Source organism: Schistocerca serialis, chromosome 4 (assembly GCF_023864345.2).
Source record: "Schistocerca serialis cubense isolate TAMUIC-IGC-003099 chromosome 4, iqSchSeri2.2, whole genome shotgun sequence".
NCBI lineage: Eukaryota > Metazoa > Arthropoda > Insecta > Orthoptera > Acrididae > Schistocerca > Schistocerca serialis.
The window spans coordinates 594,100,001-594,117,275 of NC_064641.1; the positions used below are offsets into that span (position 1 = coordinate 594,100,001).

The 17,275-nt window shown below is 44.3% G+C and overlaps 1 protein-coding gene and 1 pseudogene across 1 annotated transcript in view; both read left to right on the forward strand.

Moving 5' to 3' along the window:
• The window catches only part of LOC126474625 (solute carrier family 22 member 7-like), a 146,242-nt gene that overhangs the window by 4,983 nt on the left and 123,984 nt on the right, over positions 1–17,275 (forward strand). Inside the window, exon 2 of the mRNA XM_050102104.1 lies at positions 12,563–12,720. Within this exon, the coding sequence (XP_049958061.1) occupies positions 12,563–12,720 (158 nt within the window). The remainder of the gene's footprint in view (positions 1–12,562; positions 12,721–17,275) is intronic.
• LOC126475799 (5S ribosomal RNA) lies at positions 6,509–6,625 on the forward strand (annotated as a pseudogene).

The window sequence follows — 17,275 nt, forward strand, 5'->3', positions numbered from 1 at the left end:
CTGGCAACCTTCACTCCTTCACTCAACAATCGAGAGCAGCGGCGTTTGCGTATAGTTTTCAGTGCTAACAGACAAGCAGCATTACGTGAAATAACAGCCGAAATCAAGTGGGACGTACTACGAAAGTGTCCATTAGGGCGGTGCTGCGAAATGTGGCGTTAATGGGCTATGACAGCAGAAGACCGACGCGAGTGTCTTTGCTAACAGCACATCACCTGCAGCGCCTCTCCTGGGCTCGTGACCATATAAACTGGACCGTAGATGACTGGAAAACCGTGGCTTGTTAGATGTGTCCCAGTTTCGCTTGGTAAGACCTGATGGTAGGGTTCGAGTGTGGTGCAGACCCCACGAAGACATGCACCCAAGCTGTCGACAAGACACTGCGCAATGTTAGGGTCCTCTGGTCCAGCTGAACCGATTATTGACTGGAAATGGTTACTTCCGGTTACTTCGAGACTATATGCAGACTTTCATATACTTCATGTCCCCAAACAACGAACGAATATTTATGGATGACAATGCGTCATGTCACCAGTCCGCAGCCGGCAGCGGTTCTTGGGGCTTCAGTCCGGAACCGCGCGACCGCTACAGTCGCAGGTTCGAATCCTGCCACGGGGATGGATGAGTGTGGTGTCGTTAGGTTAGTTAGGTTTAAGTACTTCTAAGTCTAGGGGACTGATGACTTCAGATGTTAAGTCCCATAGTGCTTAGGGCCATTTGAACCATTTTTCTTCACCAGGCCGCAGTTGTTCGCTATTGGATCGACGAACATCGTGGGCGGTTAGAGCGAATAATTTGGCCATCCGACGAACATGTATGGAACATAATAGAGAGGTCAGTTCGCGCACAAATCCGGCACCAGCAACGCTTTCGCACTTACGGACGGCTGTAGAGGCAACATGAGTCAGTTTTTCTGCAGGAGCTTCTAACCACTTGTTGGATCCATGCTACGTCGAGTTGTTGCACCACGCCGGGCAAGAGGAGGTGCGACACGATATTAGCAGGTATCCCATGACTTTTGTCACTTCAGTGTATGACCTCAGCGGAGAACGACACGTGGCAGCTCGTCGCAAGCTTCCAGTTATCTGAACTTGGCGGTTCATGATCACACATTGCCCGGATTTCAGCTGTCGTCTGAACGTTCGTTAGAGCCAACTGAGCATTATCAAGATTTTTTCTTCCTTCTGGAAGTAATGTCGCTCTATTTCACACATAATTGTCCTGAGTCCATCTCGTCACCATTCGTTCTGCACTGACCTGAATCAACACCTTCATCTAAACCTATACTCCTTGAGCCACACGACGGTGTGTGGCGGAGGGTACTTTGTGTACCACTGTCACTTCCCTTTCTACCTGTTCCAGTCACATATGGTTCGCGAGAAGTTTTTGATATTATCTTCGTGGTTTTTTCATGAGATGTACGTTGGAGGAAGCAATATACTGGTTGACTCTTCCAGGAACGTGCGCTCTCGGCACTTTAACAGTAGACCATAAAGGGATGCAGGACGCCTCTCTTGCAGCGCCTGCCACTGGAGTTGGCTAGCCCCTCTGTGACGCTTTCGTGCTTACTAAGTCGAAGGTGGCCACTTACTAGGTAGCAATTGTTACTATGAGATGAAAAGTTTGGGATAGGAGAAGATATAGTTCGGGCCGCATTAAACCAGTCAGAAGATTAATGACTGAAAGAAAGGGTGTTCCTATAACGAAACATGCTGTTCTTCTTTCGATCTTTTCTATTTCCTCTACCAGTCCTGTCTAGTACGAAAAAATGGTTCAAATGGCTCTAAGCGCTATGGGACTTAACATCTGAGGTCATCAGTCCCCTAGACTTAGGACTACTTAAACCTAACTAACCTAAGGACATCACACATATCCATGCCCGAGGCAGGATTCGAACCTGCGACCGTAGCAGCAGCGCGGTTACGGACGGAAGCGACTAGAACCGCTCGGCCACAGCGGCCGGCTGCCTAGTACGGATCCGATGCTGACGGGCAGTATTCAAACATTTATCGAACGGGTGTTTTCTTACCTACTATTTTTTTATGTTGCTTATCCTGAGGATTCTCCCATTGAACCTCAGTCTGATATCTGCCTGACTAACAGTTAATGTTATGTGGCCGCCCAATTACAGATCGCTCCGTGCACATACATTTTGTAAGGATGTAACTGCCTCCAAGTGGTTGTTCTGCAATTCTGTAATCATACAATAAAGTATAGTTCTGTCTTTGCATTCGTACTACGTTACATTTGTTTATGATGAGGGTCTTGCCACTCCTTACACCAAGCGCCGGTCCGCTGCAGGGCTTCCTGCATATAGCTATATTTTTCCAGCGTCGCTACTTCTCTGTATACAACAGCATCATCCCCGAAAAGCCTCATGAAACTTCCGACTTTATCTACTAAGTCATTTATATATATTGTGAAAAGTAATGGTCCTGCAACAAGCCCGTAGCGCACGCCCGAAACCACTTTTATGTATGAAGATTTCTCTCCGTTCGGAATGACATACCGTGTTGTGTGTTTTCCAGAAGCTCCTCTGTCCAGTTACACAGATGATCTGATATTCCATATGGTCGTATTTTGTTGATTAGGCGACAGTGCAAAACTGTATCGTAGGCCTTCCACGAGTCAAGGAACACAGTCTCTACCTGGCCGCCTGCATCTACTGTTTTCTGTGGCTCGTCGACGAACAGAGCGAGCTGGGTTTCAGACGTTCTATGTTTTCGGAACCCATGTTGGTTCCTACAGAGGCGATTTTCAGTATCTAGAAACGTCGTAATACGCGAACATAAAACATGTTCCAAAATTCTACAGCAGATCGACGTCAGAGATATAGTACTGTAATTTTGGGCGTCTGTACGGAGACCCCTCTTGGAAATGACCTGTGATTTTTTCCCAATCATTAGGAACGCTTCGCTTTTCTAGAGACCTATGGTACACTGCTGCCACAATAGAGGCAATCTCTTTCTCATACTCTGTGCTGAATCGAACTGGTATCCTGTCAGGTGCAGTAGCCTAGCCTGTGTTGAGTGATTTCAGTTGCTTTTGTATCCCTCCTTCACTTATTCCATATTTATCATTTTCTCGTTCGTGAGACGACTTCAGGGAGGAACTACAATATGATCTTCTCTCGTGAAACAGTTTTGGAACAAGACGTTTAGTATTCCGGACTTTACTGTATCATTCTGTTTTAGTGCCATTATGGGCACAGAGATTCCGTACAGATGGCTTCCATTTGTTTAATGATTTAACGTAACACAGAACTTCTTACTTTTTTCTGTAAAGTTGGTAGCTAGTTTTTCTGTCGTATTAGTTCAACACTTCACACACATCCCTCCTCACGGTACTTTTGGCTTCTTTTAATTTTTTTTATTTGTGACGCTTTGGCTGCACTAAAATTTCCAGTGAAGCTCTTTCTGCTTTCGTAAAAGCTCCCTAACACGGTTGCCAAACGACGGGTCGTTTCTATCTGTACAATTCTATTCGATACATACTTGTCTAAAGTGTATTGTACGATGCTCTTGAACTTTGTCCATTGATGCTCAACATTGTGTCAGTATTCGACATGAAATTTTCGTGAAGACCTGTCATGTAATCTTAAATTTGTCTCTTGTCTCTCGTACTAAACAGTAAGATCTTCCTACCTATCTTTGTATTCCTATTAAAAATCGTAACAGCGTTATGATCATTGATTCTCTGTTCTACACTAACTGAGTCGAAAAGTTCGGGCACATTTGCCACCAGCAGGACTAAGATGCTATCTTCTCTCACTAACTGTTGGGGTTGTGTGGGGAAGGAGACCAGACAGCGAGGTCATCGGTCTCATCGGATTACGGAAGGAAGTCAGCCGTGCCCTTTCAAAGGAACCATCCCGGCATTTGCCTGGAGCGATTTAGGGAAATCACGGAAAACCTAAATCAGGATGGCCGGACGCGGGATTGAACCGTCGTCCTCCCGAATGCGAGTCCAGTGTCTAACCACTGCGCCACCTCGCTCGGTCTCACTAACTGCTCAAGGTAATTTTCGGATAAGGCACCCACTACAATTTCACATACTTCTCTATCCCTGCTACCCATTCTAATAATTTGAGACTCCCAGTCTATAGCTGGTAAGTTAACATCCCCACCTAAAACTGTAACGTGACTAGGAAATTTACGCGAAGTGTTCTCCATGTTTTCCCTCAGCTGTTCCACCACTACTATTGCTGGGACAGGGATTCTATAAAAGCACCGATGATCACGTTCGATCTACCTTTGAACTTATCTTCACCCAAATTATTTCGCGTTCAGAGTCTGAACTAATCTCACTAGATATTATCGTATTTTTTATTGCTATGATCACGCATCCATCATTAGCGTTCAACTATCTTTGCAATAAACATTCGAGTAGGAATTTATAATTCGTTGCTGCCAACCTCTGGTTTCACCCAGTTTTCCGTCCTAAGTGCTATGTGGGCATTGTTAGCGTTAAATAGTGAGGTTAGTTCCGAGACCTTTCCATAGATGCTCTTGCTGTTAAGTAACAATACATTAACATTTTCTTTCTCATATCTCCTACAATGAATGCTACTCTGTCTGGACTCAGAGGGTGTCTTGTCAGGCCTGTGAGGGATCTCTCTCTCCTAATGAACCCACATACGCACGCCTTATGTTCTACACTACCCTACCAGCTGCTTTCTGCATGTAGTGCTTCCCTAACCCAGTAAAGGGTATCCTACTGTTCTCCACCCGATAGCGGTGGTGGAGAAATTTGCATCCGATACCAGATTGCTCTGCGTCTCTGGTTCAGGGTTTCCACTCTGCTCCAAAGCAGAAGACCGCTGTCGGTTCTGGAAACGGTGCTTCAAAACGATAGTGCTGCTTTCACCGTGCGGGCGAGGTTACCTGTCTTCACCAGACCAGCCAGCCGCTTGTAGGAGCCGAGGCCTTACAGCGAATTTCCTGCGCGATCTACCGCTGTGATGCTCTCATGTCTCTCCCGTAAATTATGCGACCTTTCTGTAAATCCGAAAGATGGCCATAGCGTAAGCTACACGTGCACGTCATCCGGACGTATTGTGTTACCATTTCCAGCTGATGAGAAGTTCCAGCTAATATTAATAATATTAGTTCCACTAACGTTACAAACCCTCCAACAGCCGTCACGTATTCATACTGTTCTTCATCTATTGGAATAGCTGTTTTCTGTTCTTGAAAATAAGTCTTCATATGGATGAAAATTTAATCAGTGTCCCAATTAGGCATGTACGAGGGTAATCCCAAAAGTAAGGTCTCCTATTTTTTATAATTACATAGACCTGTTTATTTCTACAATGGTTTACATCAGTTTACAGCTTGAACATTTAGCTATTTTCGACATAATCACCTTTTCTGTCGATGCATTTTTGTAGACGCTGTGGCAGTTTTTGTACGTCCAGCTCCGCGGCTTTTGCGAAGAAGGATGCCGCCACTGGCGTGATTGTTGCTTGGTCTCAGGTGTAAAGTGGTGTGCCCAGGATTCGTCACCCGTGACAATTGAGTCCAGAAAGTTGTCCTGTTCTGCTGCAAGGCGATGAAGAAATGCGCGGGAAACATCAACTCGTTGCCGCATGTGGTCCTCAGTCAGCATGCGTGGCACCCATCTTGCGCACACCTTGCTGTAGTTCAGTGTTTCCGTTAAAATTCTGTGAGTGGTGCTTCGGGAAACCTCAGGAACCAACGTGCAGAGATCATCCAGGGTGATCCGCCGATTTTCACGCATGTTTCGCCCAATCTTCAAGACTGTCTCCTCAGAAATTGATGGTCTCCCGCTCCTTTGTTCGTCGTGAATTTCGGTCCGACCAGCTACAAACTCTCTACACCACTTACGAACATTTTTGACATCCACACACGACTCACCATACACATCCGTCAAATGGCGATGGATTTCAATCGGTGCAGTGCCCTTTGCGTTGAAAAACCGAATAAATGGGCGCAATTCGCACTTGGCGGTAACATCCAACGGGATCTCCATTCTCAACGGCTGCCAAGCCAAGACTTAGCGCCTTAGTGCAGCGTGCGCATGTTTACACACAATGCGTGAAGCACTCTTCATAACAGTGTGACCAACTGCCACACAAACAGAGTTCTGTACTTATAAAAAAAAGGGGACCTTACTTTTGGGATTACCCTCGTAGATACTGGACTGTAAGTACGGTAGCGTTTGGAGCAACAGTTTTCGTTAACAAATATCTATGTGCTTTAATAATTAAGATCATCCTGTACGTAGGTGTCCGCAGCTCGTGATCTTGCGGTAGCGTTCTCGCTTCCCCCGCACGGGCTCCTGGGTTCGATTCCCGGCGGGGTCATGGATTTTACCTGCCTCGAGATGACTGGGTGTTGTGTCGTCTTCATCATCATCATTCATCCCCATTACGGTCGGAGGAAGGCAATGGCAAACCACCTCCGCTGGGCCTTGCCTAGTATGGCGGTGCGGGTCTCCCACATCGTTCCCTCTGCTCCTCGGAGTATGGGACATCATCATCAATATCGGCAACGGCCTTGCCGCAGTGGAAACACCGGTTCCCGTCAGATCACCGAAGTTAAGCGCTGTCGGGCGTGGCCGGCACTTGGATGTGTGACCATCCAGCCGCCATGCGCTGTTGCCATTTTTTGGGGTGCACTCAGCCTCGTGACGCCAATTAAGGAGCTACTCGACCGAATAGTAGCGGCTCCGGTCAAAGAACACCATCATAACGACCGGGAGAGCGGTGTGCTGACCACACGCCCCTCCTATCTGCAACCTCAACTGAGGATGACACGGCGGTCGGATGGTCCTGATGGGCCACTTGTGGTCTGAAGACAGAGCGCTTTTTGTACGTAGGTGAGTAGCACAACACGTACTATCAACAGTTGTCTTCAAATATGAGGGTGTTCAATTAGTTATGCAAACTTTTTTTCTGAAAACATATTGGCTTTATTCGGGTTTCCAATTCACCATATTTTTCCCCAATTTTTAGGCTACAAAACCCTATTTATCAACATAATCTCCATTCAATGCGGCGGCCTTACACCACCTAATTGGAAGGACCTGTACGCTCGTATGGTACCACTTTACTGGTCGACGTCGGACGTCGGAGCCAATGTCTTGCTGCATCAATAATCTCCCCACCATCTACGTTCTGCTTTTCGAAAAGTGCATCCTTCATTGAGCCAAACAGGTGGAAATCGGAAGATGTGTAGGCGGCGAGGAATCCAGGGGGCACACACGTTTGAATACCCCAACTGGTGGACAAGTGTGGCAGCACCACCAACAGAGGCGTGTAGTGGTGCAGCGAGATGTTTGTAATCCGTCGATCGCCTCGAATGAGAGTGTCCGCACGATACAACATTGCAGGAGTGATAGTTACGCGTGCCGGGAGATCGGACAGGTTTGCGCAACCTTCTTGCGATGATGAGAGACGCTTCGCCTAAAGACTCATCGCCTTTTCTTCACTGCCGAGTCCCCGTAGGCATTCTGTAAGTGCCTATGAATAATTTCGACGCTCTGGTTTGCCGCCGAAAGAAACTCAATTATTGTTCTCTGTTTAGAAAGCATCTGCGTTACAGGTGCCATTTTGAAGGCTACATGTAGCGCTGCCGACAACCGGAAATTCAGGAAACTTCAGGGTCTGAAGCGGGGATATTCCACAATGACCTCCAACAAATTCCGGATCTTTTCTACCGAAATTGGCCGAGAAAAAATGTGTTGCATTACTTATTGAATGCCCCTGGTTCCTAACCGGGAGAGTGCAATGTAGCCCGACTAGCCCCATTTTCTTCTCTTTGTAAATGATACAAGGCATCAAGAACACCAACGTCCAAATGAGGCATCTAACGCGCAGAGTGCGGAGGGTGTGTTTCGGGACGGAGGTGATTCTGGAAGTTGCACAGGTGATTTTCCTACCAAGTCCATTCAGTTTACAGTGAACATGAAACAGAGGATCTTTTTCAACATTGTCGGTGACCAACCGTTGCCCTTCCTTCTTTGCCTTTGTGGTGAGTACGCTGTGGACACTTTGTGTTCCATTATGTCACCAGTCACGTTTAAAAAGATGAGTACTCATCTGACAAAGATTGAGGCCCACTTTCGCACCTCGACTAACACACTAAATCATCCGATCTTAATACCAAATAAAATGTTTGGCCCGAAACATAGCAATCATGCGGAAAGATACAAACACAGCAATCAGTCGCAGTCCAGTTGGTTTCCTATTATTCTTGCATATCCAGATTTCAGCTAAAATAGCCATCTTCAGCGCTAAAATGCAAGAAAATCACAGAATCAGAACCGATTTACATAAAACAATAAGTAAAACACCACGCTATTCTATAGAAATAATCCATTTCAATCAAAATACAATCTGAGTGAGTTATAATTCAACGAACTCCCACCAGTAAATGTCACCAGACGACTTTAATGGTGTACAGACAGAAGGAAACAGAGGTTGTTGTTTACAACAAGTACAGCAGCCTTAGTCAGCGTCATGTAGTGTAAGTAACGCCATGCATAGTCCGCAAACTAACAAACCCATTTCCTTTCCGATGTAGTAGATTAAAGCTCATTTTTATCTAAACAAGATATATATTTGCATATCACCTTTAAAATACATCAAGAAATGCCGATTTACAATGTGTTGATTAATATGTTAGAGGCGAAACGATCCATCAAATCTTCTGCAAAAGACCATTAATTGGGTACTACAGCTGACCCTACCCAATGGTTACATCACAATCGAAATAAAAATTAAAATATTTAACAGCTCTTCAAAAAAGATTTGTATGAACTTCTATATTTCTCTCAAATTAACTGCTTAGTCGATCACTATGATACCAGCGACTACACTAGATTTTAGCTCTGAACGAATTCCAGTTGCTATGTAACTACACTACTGGCCATTAAAATTGCTACACCACGAAGACCACGTGCTACAGACGCGAAATTTAACCGACAGGAAGAAGATGCTGTGATATGCAAATGACTAGCTTTTCAGAGCATTCACACAAGATTGGCGCCGGTGGCGACACCTACACGTACTGACATGAGGGAAGTTTCCAACCGATTTCTCATACACAAACAGCAGTTGACCGGCGTTGCCTGGTGAAACGTTGTTGTGATACCTCGCGCAACGAGGAGAAATGCGTACCATCACCTTTCTGTCTTTGATAAAGGTCGGATTGTAGCCTATCGCGATTGCGGTTTATCGTATCGCTATTTTGCTGCTCGCGTTGGTCGAGATCCAATGATTGTTAGCAGATTACGGAATCCGTGGGTTCAGGAGGGTAATACGGAACGCCGTGCTGGATCCCAACGGCCTCGTATCACTAGGAAGCAGTCGAGATGACAGGCATCTTATCCGCATGGCTGTAACGCATCATGCAGCCACGTCACGATCCCTGAGTCAACAGATGGGGACATTTGCAAGACAACAGTTCGACAACGTTCGCAACAGCATGGACTATCAGCTGCATCACAGACAGGAGCGCCTGCGATGGTCCCTGATTCAACAGATGGGGACGTTTGCAAGACAACAGTTCGACAACGTTCGCAACAGCATGGACTATCAGCTGCAACACAGACAGGAGCGCCTGCGATGGTGTACTCAACGACTAACCTGGGTGCACGAATGGCAAAACGTCATTTTTCGGATGAATCCAGGTTCTGTTTACAGCATCATGATGGTCGCATCCGTGTTTGCCGAGATCGCGGTGAACGCACATTGCAAACGTGTATTCGTCATCGCCATACTGGCGTATCACCCGGCGTGATGGTATGGGGTGCCATTGGTTACAAGTCTCGGTCACCTCTTGTTCGCATTGACTGCACTTTGAACAGTGGACGTTGCATTTCAGATGTGTTACGACCCGTGGCTCTACCCTTCATTCGCTCCCTGCGAAACCCTACATTTCTGCAGGATAGTGCACGACCGAATGTTTCAGGTCCTGTACGGGCCTTCCTGGATACAGAAAATGTTCGACTGCTGCCCTGGCCAGCACATTCTCCAGATCTCTCACCAACTGAAAACGTCTGGTCAATGGTGGCCGAGCAACTGGCTCGTCACAATACGCCAGTCACTACTCTTGATGAACTGTGGTATCGTGTTGAAGCTGCATGCGCAGCTGTACCTGTACACGCCATCCAAGCCCTGTTTGTCTCAATGCCCAGGCATATCAAGGCCGTTATTACGGCCAGAGGTGGTTGTCCTGGGTACTGATTTCTCAGGATCTATGCACCCAAACTGCGTGAAAATGTAATCACATGTCAGTTCTAGTATAATATATTTGTCCAATGAATACGCGTTTATCATCTGCATTTCTTCTTGGTGTAGCAATTTTAATGGTCAGTAGTGTATGTTATGAAGACGACTTTCAGAAATTTTTAAAATTCTTATTTCGAATGTGATGTAACAGTTCTGTTGGGGACAGCTATACGAAGCAATTACGGTCTGTTGCATAAGATTTGCTGGATCGTTTCACCAGTAACATATTAATCAATATATTGTAAATCGGCATTTCTTGGTGTATTTAATGGCGATATGAAAGTATACTTGCTAATTTTATTTAATTAAAAATTAGTTTTAAACCACTATATCGGAAAGAAATTGGGTTAGTTTCATTTTGGACTTTGCTGGGCCTTACTTTCACTACATGATGCTAACGAGGCTGCTGTACTTGTTGTTAACAACAACTTCAGTTTTCTTCTGTCTCTAAACCAGTAAAGTCGTCTGGTGACATTTACTGGTGGGAGTTCGTTGGTTTATAACTCACTCAGATGGTCTGTTGACTAAAATGCATCATTTTCATGGGATAACATGATGTTTTACTTATCGTTTTATGTAAATCAATTCTGATTCTGCAATTTCTTTGCATTTTACCGCTGAAGATGGCTACTATAGCTGAAATTTGGATATGCAAGAATGCTCTGTCCCTATTCTTCTTCGTAATAATCTGTAGTCGCTGTGCACAACGGCTCCGTATGCAATCAAAGTTGGTTAACGAAGCAATTAACATCGCCGTAGTTTAGTAGCTCTAAAGGCTCTATATAGTGTTACGTTCTTTAATGATGATTTTACTGTGTAATGTGCTGTTGAACAAATGGTGTGCTTAATCAGTTTTACTGGAATCCAAAGAAAAATTAAACAACCTCACCTGGAAAAACCAGTATGTAATGCCTGTAATGAACTCAATCCCTCTGAAATTTCCTCAGTCTCGTGAGCACCAAGTTCTATTACCCTGCGCAGTAAACTGATAAAATTTCCAATGCAAATAAACAATGAAATACATTTTCCTTAGCTCTCGAGTCGCAACGGACATAATCTTGTTACTTTGTTCTCTTCACAGTAGACATACAAAATAGTCAATCTTGGCTCAGAGAAGTGCAATGCCGGCCGTAAAATAGCTTCACACAAATAACGTCAGTATATTAGTTGATAAATGAATAGCCTTGCAAATGTTCAGTGATAATTTTGGATATTGTCTCAGCAGTGTGCAATGCTGCCCGCAGTGCAACTGTTACAAACATTAATACTTTTCTAATTCTGGTTGAAAAATAATTTCTTTTAAAAAATACTCATTGGATTTAAACAAACAGGACATCGAAAAAGATTAGGTACTGATAACGGTATTTGCTAAGACCGACATCTTCATTTCGAAAACTGTATTCAAAACAAAGTTTCTCCTTCACAAAATCTAGTCTGAAACATTTTACATTAACTTCAAAATCAGTCAACTTCACAATTATTCTACAGTTCTCACTTACTGACGTAATTAAAGAGACTTGGGTTGTTACACGGCAAAAGTCTAACATCGTTTAACAAAATAGATTCCAGAATTTCACTTGTCTGTATCAGGATTACAAAACACACAAAATATTACAAATCGGACACATTTAATCAACCTATACATAAAATCTGATGGAAAATACTTGGTTCCTACATTCAAGGGTCAGTACTGTAAAATTAGCAAAAGCCACATTGCATTGCTGCATACTTAAAAGCAACAGAGTGCAACGGCAACCGCTACTGCGCTCCGCGCTCTCCCACTTACAATCGATTCTGCCACTCAGGCAACATCTTTTGTTCATTGTTGCCAAAGATACAGTATCTCCTACGTATGATAACCATTTCATGTCATTTTTCACGAAATATTTTACAAAATCGGGCTCCACGTAAAAGTGGACCCTTCACAATACCAGTGAGAGGCTTCAGCTGGATATGACGTGGTGAAGACACTTTTGAACTCTCTTCCCCACCAAACTGAGGCCATTACCGGAGCTAGAGGGGGTACTACATTCCTGGAAGAGAACATGGCTGTGAAATGGCTGGACACAGCCAATAGCATCGTTTCCGGCTCTCCAGGTTTGATAGTCCCGGAAGAAAACTCCTGTGAAGTTTGGAAAGTAGGAGAGAGGTCCTGGCAAAAGAAAACCTGTAAAATCAGTGGAGAGTGGATAGCTCCCTCGGTGTGCGCACTGCCAGTGAGAGGCAAGGTTCCTGGCTGTAGTCACGAATCATGGTCAAGCGCCCAGTTTTAATTTGGCAGGAAGTATGAGGTGTTTGTGACTGTAGGTACGGCCGGCGTCCGCAGCAGTTCCTGTGCCTGGTCGCCCACGTGGCCAGCAGGCTGCTGATCGTCCTCGCTCCAGACGTCCTGGTACTCTTCATCCTGGCCGAGTCTCTGGTGTCAGCCGTCGCTGGACCTATGCTAGAATCTGCCTTGGCCGTTGGTGAGTTCTTCAGCTTTTAGCTTCACTTTCATAAGTCTGAAACGTTGCGTTACTCAGAAAATTTGAAGACGGGTATGTTGACTGTGTATCTTGTGGTCTCAGCTTAGAGCAAAATGTGTAATTGACACTGACCATCACTCACCCTAGTCTAAGGGTAGCGTCTTTCATTAGTAATAAAAACGTCCTCGGGCCAGGGTTCCAAACCCGGCAGCGCTTAAATCTTCATTAATAATCAGCCGGCCAATGACTTCCGGCATAAGACGTCACCCTCATTCGACCAACGGCACTGTCAAAGAGGGCGAAGGAGCGGACAGAGGTTCAGGGCACTCCCATGTCCTTCGGGTGAAAACTGCCCCTAAAGGTGGAAAAATCAGCAATGATCAAAGGCATGAGGATGAAAAAGGCACGGATACATAACGTATATCCACAGTATATGTGGCCTGCAATTGAAAAAGTGTCATGATGAACTCTCTGTTGGCAAAAGATTCCGGAGTAGTCCCTTATTCGTATCTCTGGGAGGGGACTCCCAAAAGGGAGGTGTCCCTGAGAAAAAGACTGAATAGCCAACGAAAGGAAATCGTTGTGAGATTCGGGGCGTGGAATGTGAGAAGCTTGGACCGAGTAGGGAAGCTAGAAAATCTGAAAAGGGAAGTACAAAGTACCAATCTAGGTACAGTAGGAGTCAGTGAAGTGAAATGGAAAAAAGGCCAGGATTTCTGGCCAGATGAGAAAAGGGTGATGTCAACAACAGCAGAAAATGGTATAACGGGAGTAGGATTTGTTATGAGTAGGAAGGTAGGGCAGAGACTGTTACTGTGAACAATTCAGTGACAGGGCTGTTCTTATTAGAACTGACAACAAACCAACACCGCCAACGATAATTTAGCTATACATGCTGACGTCGGTAGCTGAAGATGAAGAGAGAGAGAAAGTATATGAGGATACTGAAAGTGTAACGCAGTACGTAAAGAGAGACGAAAACCTAATAGTCATGGGGGACTGGAATGCGGTTTTAGGGAAAGAAGCAGAAGAAAATGTTACAGGGGAATATGGGTTTGGGACAAGGAATGAGATGCGAAAAATACTAATTGAGTTCTGTGATAAATTTCAGCTACTAATAGCGAATACTCATTTTAAGAAACACGAGAGGAGGAGGTATACTTGGAAAGGTCGGGTGATGCGAGAAGATTTCAATTAGATTAGTTCATGGTCAAATAGAGGTTCTGAAATCAGGTGCTGGATTGTAAGACGTACAAGAGCAAATATAGACTCAGACAACAATGCGATAGTGACGAAGAGTAGGCCAAAGTTTACGAAATTAGTCGAGAAGAATCAATACGCAAAGTAGTGTGATATGGATGTACTGAGGAATGACGAGATACGCTTGCTTCTCTAAGGCTATAGATACAACAGTAAGTAATAGTTCAGTAGTTGGTACAACTGAAGAGAAATGGACATCTCGTAAATGGGCAATCACAGTAGTTGGAAAGAAAAACACATGTACAAAGAAGGTAACTGCAAAGACAACATGGATAACAAAAGAAATACGTCAGTTGATCCATGAAAGAAGGAAGTACAAAAATGTTCATGAAAATTCAGGAATACAGAAATTCAAGTCGCTGAAGATTGAAATAAATAGAAAGTGCAGGGAAGGTAAGATGAAATGGCTGCATGAAAATTCTGAAGAAATCGGAAAAGAAATGTTTGTTGTAAAGACTGGCGCAGCATGTAGGAAAGTCAAAATAACTTTCGGGGAAATTAAAAGCAAGGGTGATAACACTAAGACTGCAATGCAGAGGAGAGAGCGGATAATTGGAAAGAGTACATTGAAGGGCTCTACGAGGGGAAAGATTTGTCAGATGAGCTGGAAGAAGAAACAGGAGTCGATTTAGAAGAGATAGGGGATCCAGTATTAGAATCAGAATTTAAGAGAGCTTTGGAGGACTTAAGGTCAAATAAGGCGGAAGGAATAGACAAAATTCCATCATAGGGGGACTATTCACGTTATTGTGCAGATTGTATGAGTCTGGCGACATACCATCTGACTTTCAGAAAAATATCATCCACACCATTCCGAAGACTGCAAGATCTGACAAATGCGATAATTATCGCACAATAAGATTAATAGCTCATGCATCCAAGTTGCTCACAAGAATAATATATACAAGAATGGAAAAGAAAATTAAGGATCTGATAGATGATCTGTTTGGTTTTAGGAAAGGTAAAGGCACCAGAGAGGCAATTCCGACGTTGCGGTCGATGATAGGATTTGTCGAACTGTAAAAAGCGTTCGACAATGTAAAATGGTGTAAGATGTTCGGAATTCTGAGAAAAATAGGGGTAAGCTATACGGAGAGACGGGTAATATACAATAGGTACAAGAGCCGAGACGGTATAATAAGATTGGACGACCAAGAACGAAGTTCTCAGATTAAAAAGGGTGTAAGACAGGGATGTAGTCTTTCACCCTTACTGTTCAATATGTACATCGAAGAAGCAATGGTGGAGATTAAAGGAAGGTTCAGGAGTGAAATTAAAATTCAAGGTGAAAGGATATCAGTGATACGATTCGCTGATGACATTGCTATCCTGAATGAAAGTGAAGAAGAATTACGTGATCTGATGGATGGAATGAACAATCTAATGAGTACAGAATATGGACTGAGAGTAAATCAAAGAAAAGCGAAAGTAATGAGAAGTAGCAGAAATGAGAACAGCGAGAAACTTAACATCAGGATTGATTGTCTGAAGCGGTTGAAGTTAAGGAATTCAGCTACCTAGGCAGCAAAATAACCAATGGCGGACGGAGCAAGGAGAACATCAAAAGCAGACTAGAAATAGCAAAAACGGCATTCCAGGCCAAGAGAAGTCCACTAGTATCAAACATAGGCCTTAATCTGAGAAAGAAATTTCTGAGAATGTATGTCTGGAGAACAGCATTGTGTGGTAGTGAAACATGGTCTGAGGAGAAAACCGGAACAGAAGAGAATCGAAGCATTTGAGATGTGGTGCTAAGACGAATGTTGAAAATTAGGTGGACTGATAAGGTAAGGAATGAGGAGGTTCTGCGCGGAATCGGAAAGGAAAGGAACATATGGGGAACACTGATAAGGACATCCGTTAAGACATCAGGGAATGACTTCCATGGTACTAGAGGGAGCCGTAGAGGGCTAAAACTGTAGAGGAAGACAGAGATTGGAATACATTCAGCAAATAATTGAGGACGTTGGCTGGTTGGCTGCAATTACTACTCTGAGATGAAGAGGTTGGCACGCGAGAGAAATTCGTGGTGGGCCACATCGAACCGGTCAGAAAGCTGATGATTAAAAAAGGGTCAGTCAGGAGAGCTGAGTGATTTCGAACGTGGGCTGCTCATTGGATGTCACCTGAGTAACGAGGGAGCTGAAGGTGGTTGTAAAACATCGCACGAAATCCGCGAAAGGAGTCACTCGTGTGTTGCAAGTTGCTCCCAAGGGTGCAGCAAGAGCAATGACTGTGCGTAGGAAGTTAAAAATAACAGCGTAAACATTTCCGTAGTCATTTCTAAGCGAAGCTAGAGGTGGTGTAAAGAGGACGCCACTAGGCAATGGATAACTGGAAAAGAGTGATCTGAACTGATGAGTCGCGCTATATCTTGTGGAAATTCTGTGGAAGGGATTGGGTTTGGGAAAAAATCTGGAAAACTTTACCTACAGCGAAGTACAGAGGAGGCGAAAGTGTTTTTCACCGGTAGGGTATAGTCCCCTTATTGCACTTAAGAAACGCTGATAGGGAACGACACGAACGCATTTTACAACATTGTGTATTACGTACAGTAGAGGAACAGTTCGAATGCAATGATTACTTTAATCAGCAAGACAGTGCCCTCTGTCTTAAAGGCCGACCGGTGTGACCGAGCGGTTCTAAGCGCTTCAGTCTGGAACGGCGCGACCGCTACGGTCGCAGGTTCGAATCCTGGCTCGGGCATGGATGTGTGTGATGTCCTTAGGTTAGTTAGGATTATGTAGTTCTAAGTTCTAGGGGACTGAGGACCTCAGATGTTAAGTTCCATAGTGTTCAGAGCCGTTTGAACCATTTTTTTTCATAAATCAGCATCTGTGAGCCAATGGTTTGTGGACAGTCATATCTCTGAAATAAACTGGTATGCCCAGGGCCCTGACTTGAAGCCAATGGAACACCTTTGGGATGAGGTAGAACGTCAATTTCGCTCCAGACCCCAGCGTCCAACATAACTATCTTTTTTGATTTCAGCTCTTGAGGCAGAGTGTGCTGCCATTCGTCCACAGACATTCAGGCACCTTACGAAATTATCCCCAGCTGAGATCAAGTCGTCGTAAAGAAGAAGGCTCTAAACACTCTATATTTATGTCCAGTTACGGGTGTTCGGATATTGGTGATCAGATAGTGTCTATTACATTAATTTGTAAGTTCCCTACTTTCTGCTCGTCAGCTCTTGAACTATATTGCTTTCTACTGAAGTACTTGTTGCTGAATGTACAAGCAAGGTCGTCCAAGTATTCCAATTTCAGCCAAAATTATAGTTGTTCTTATCCAA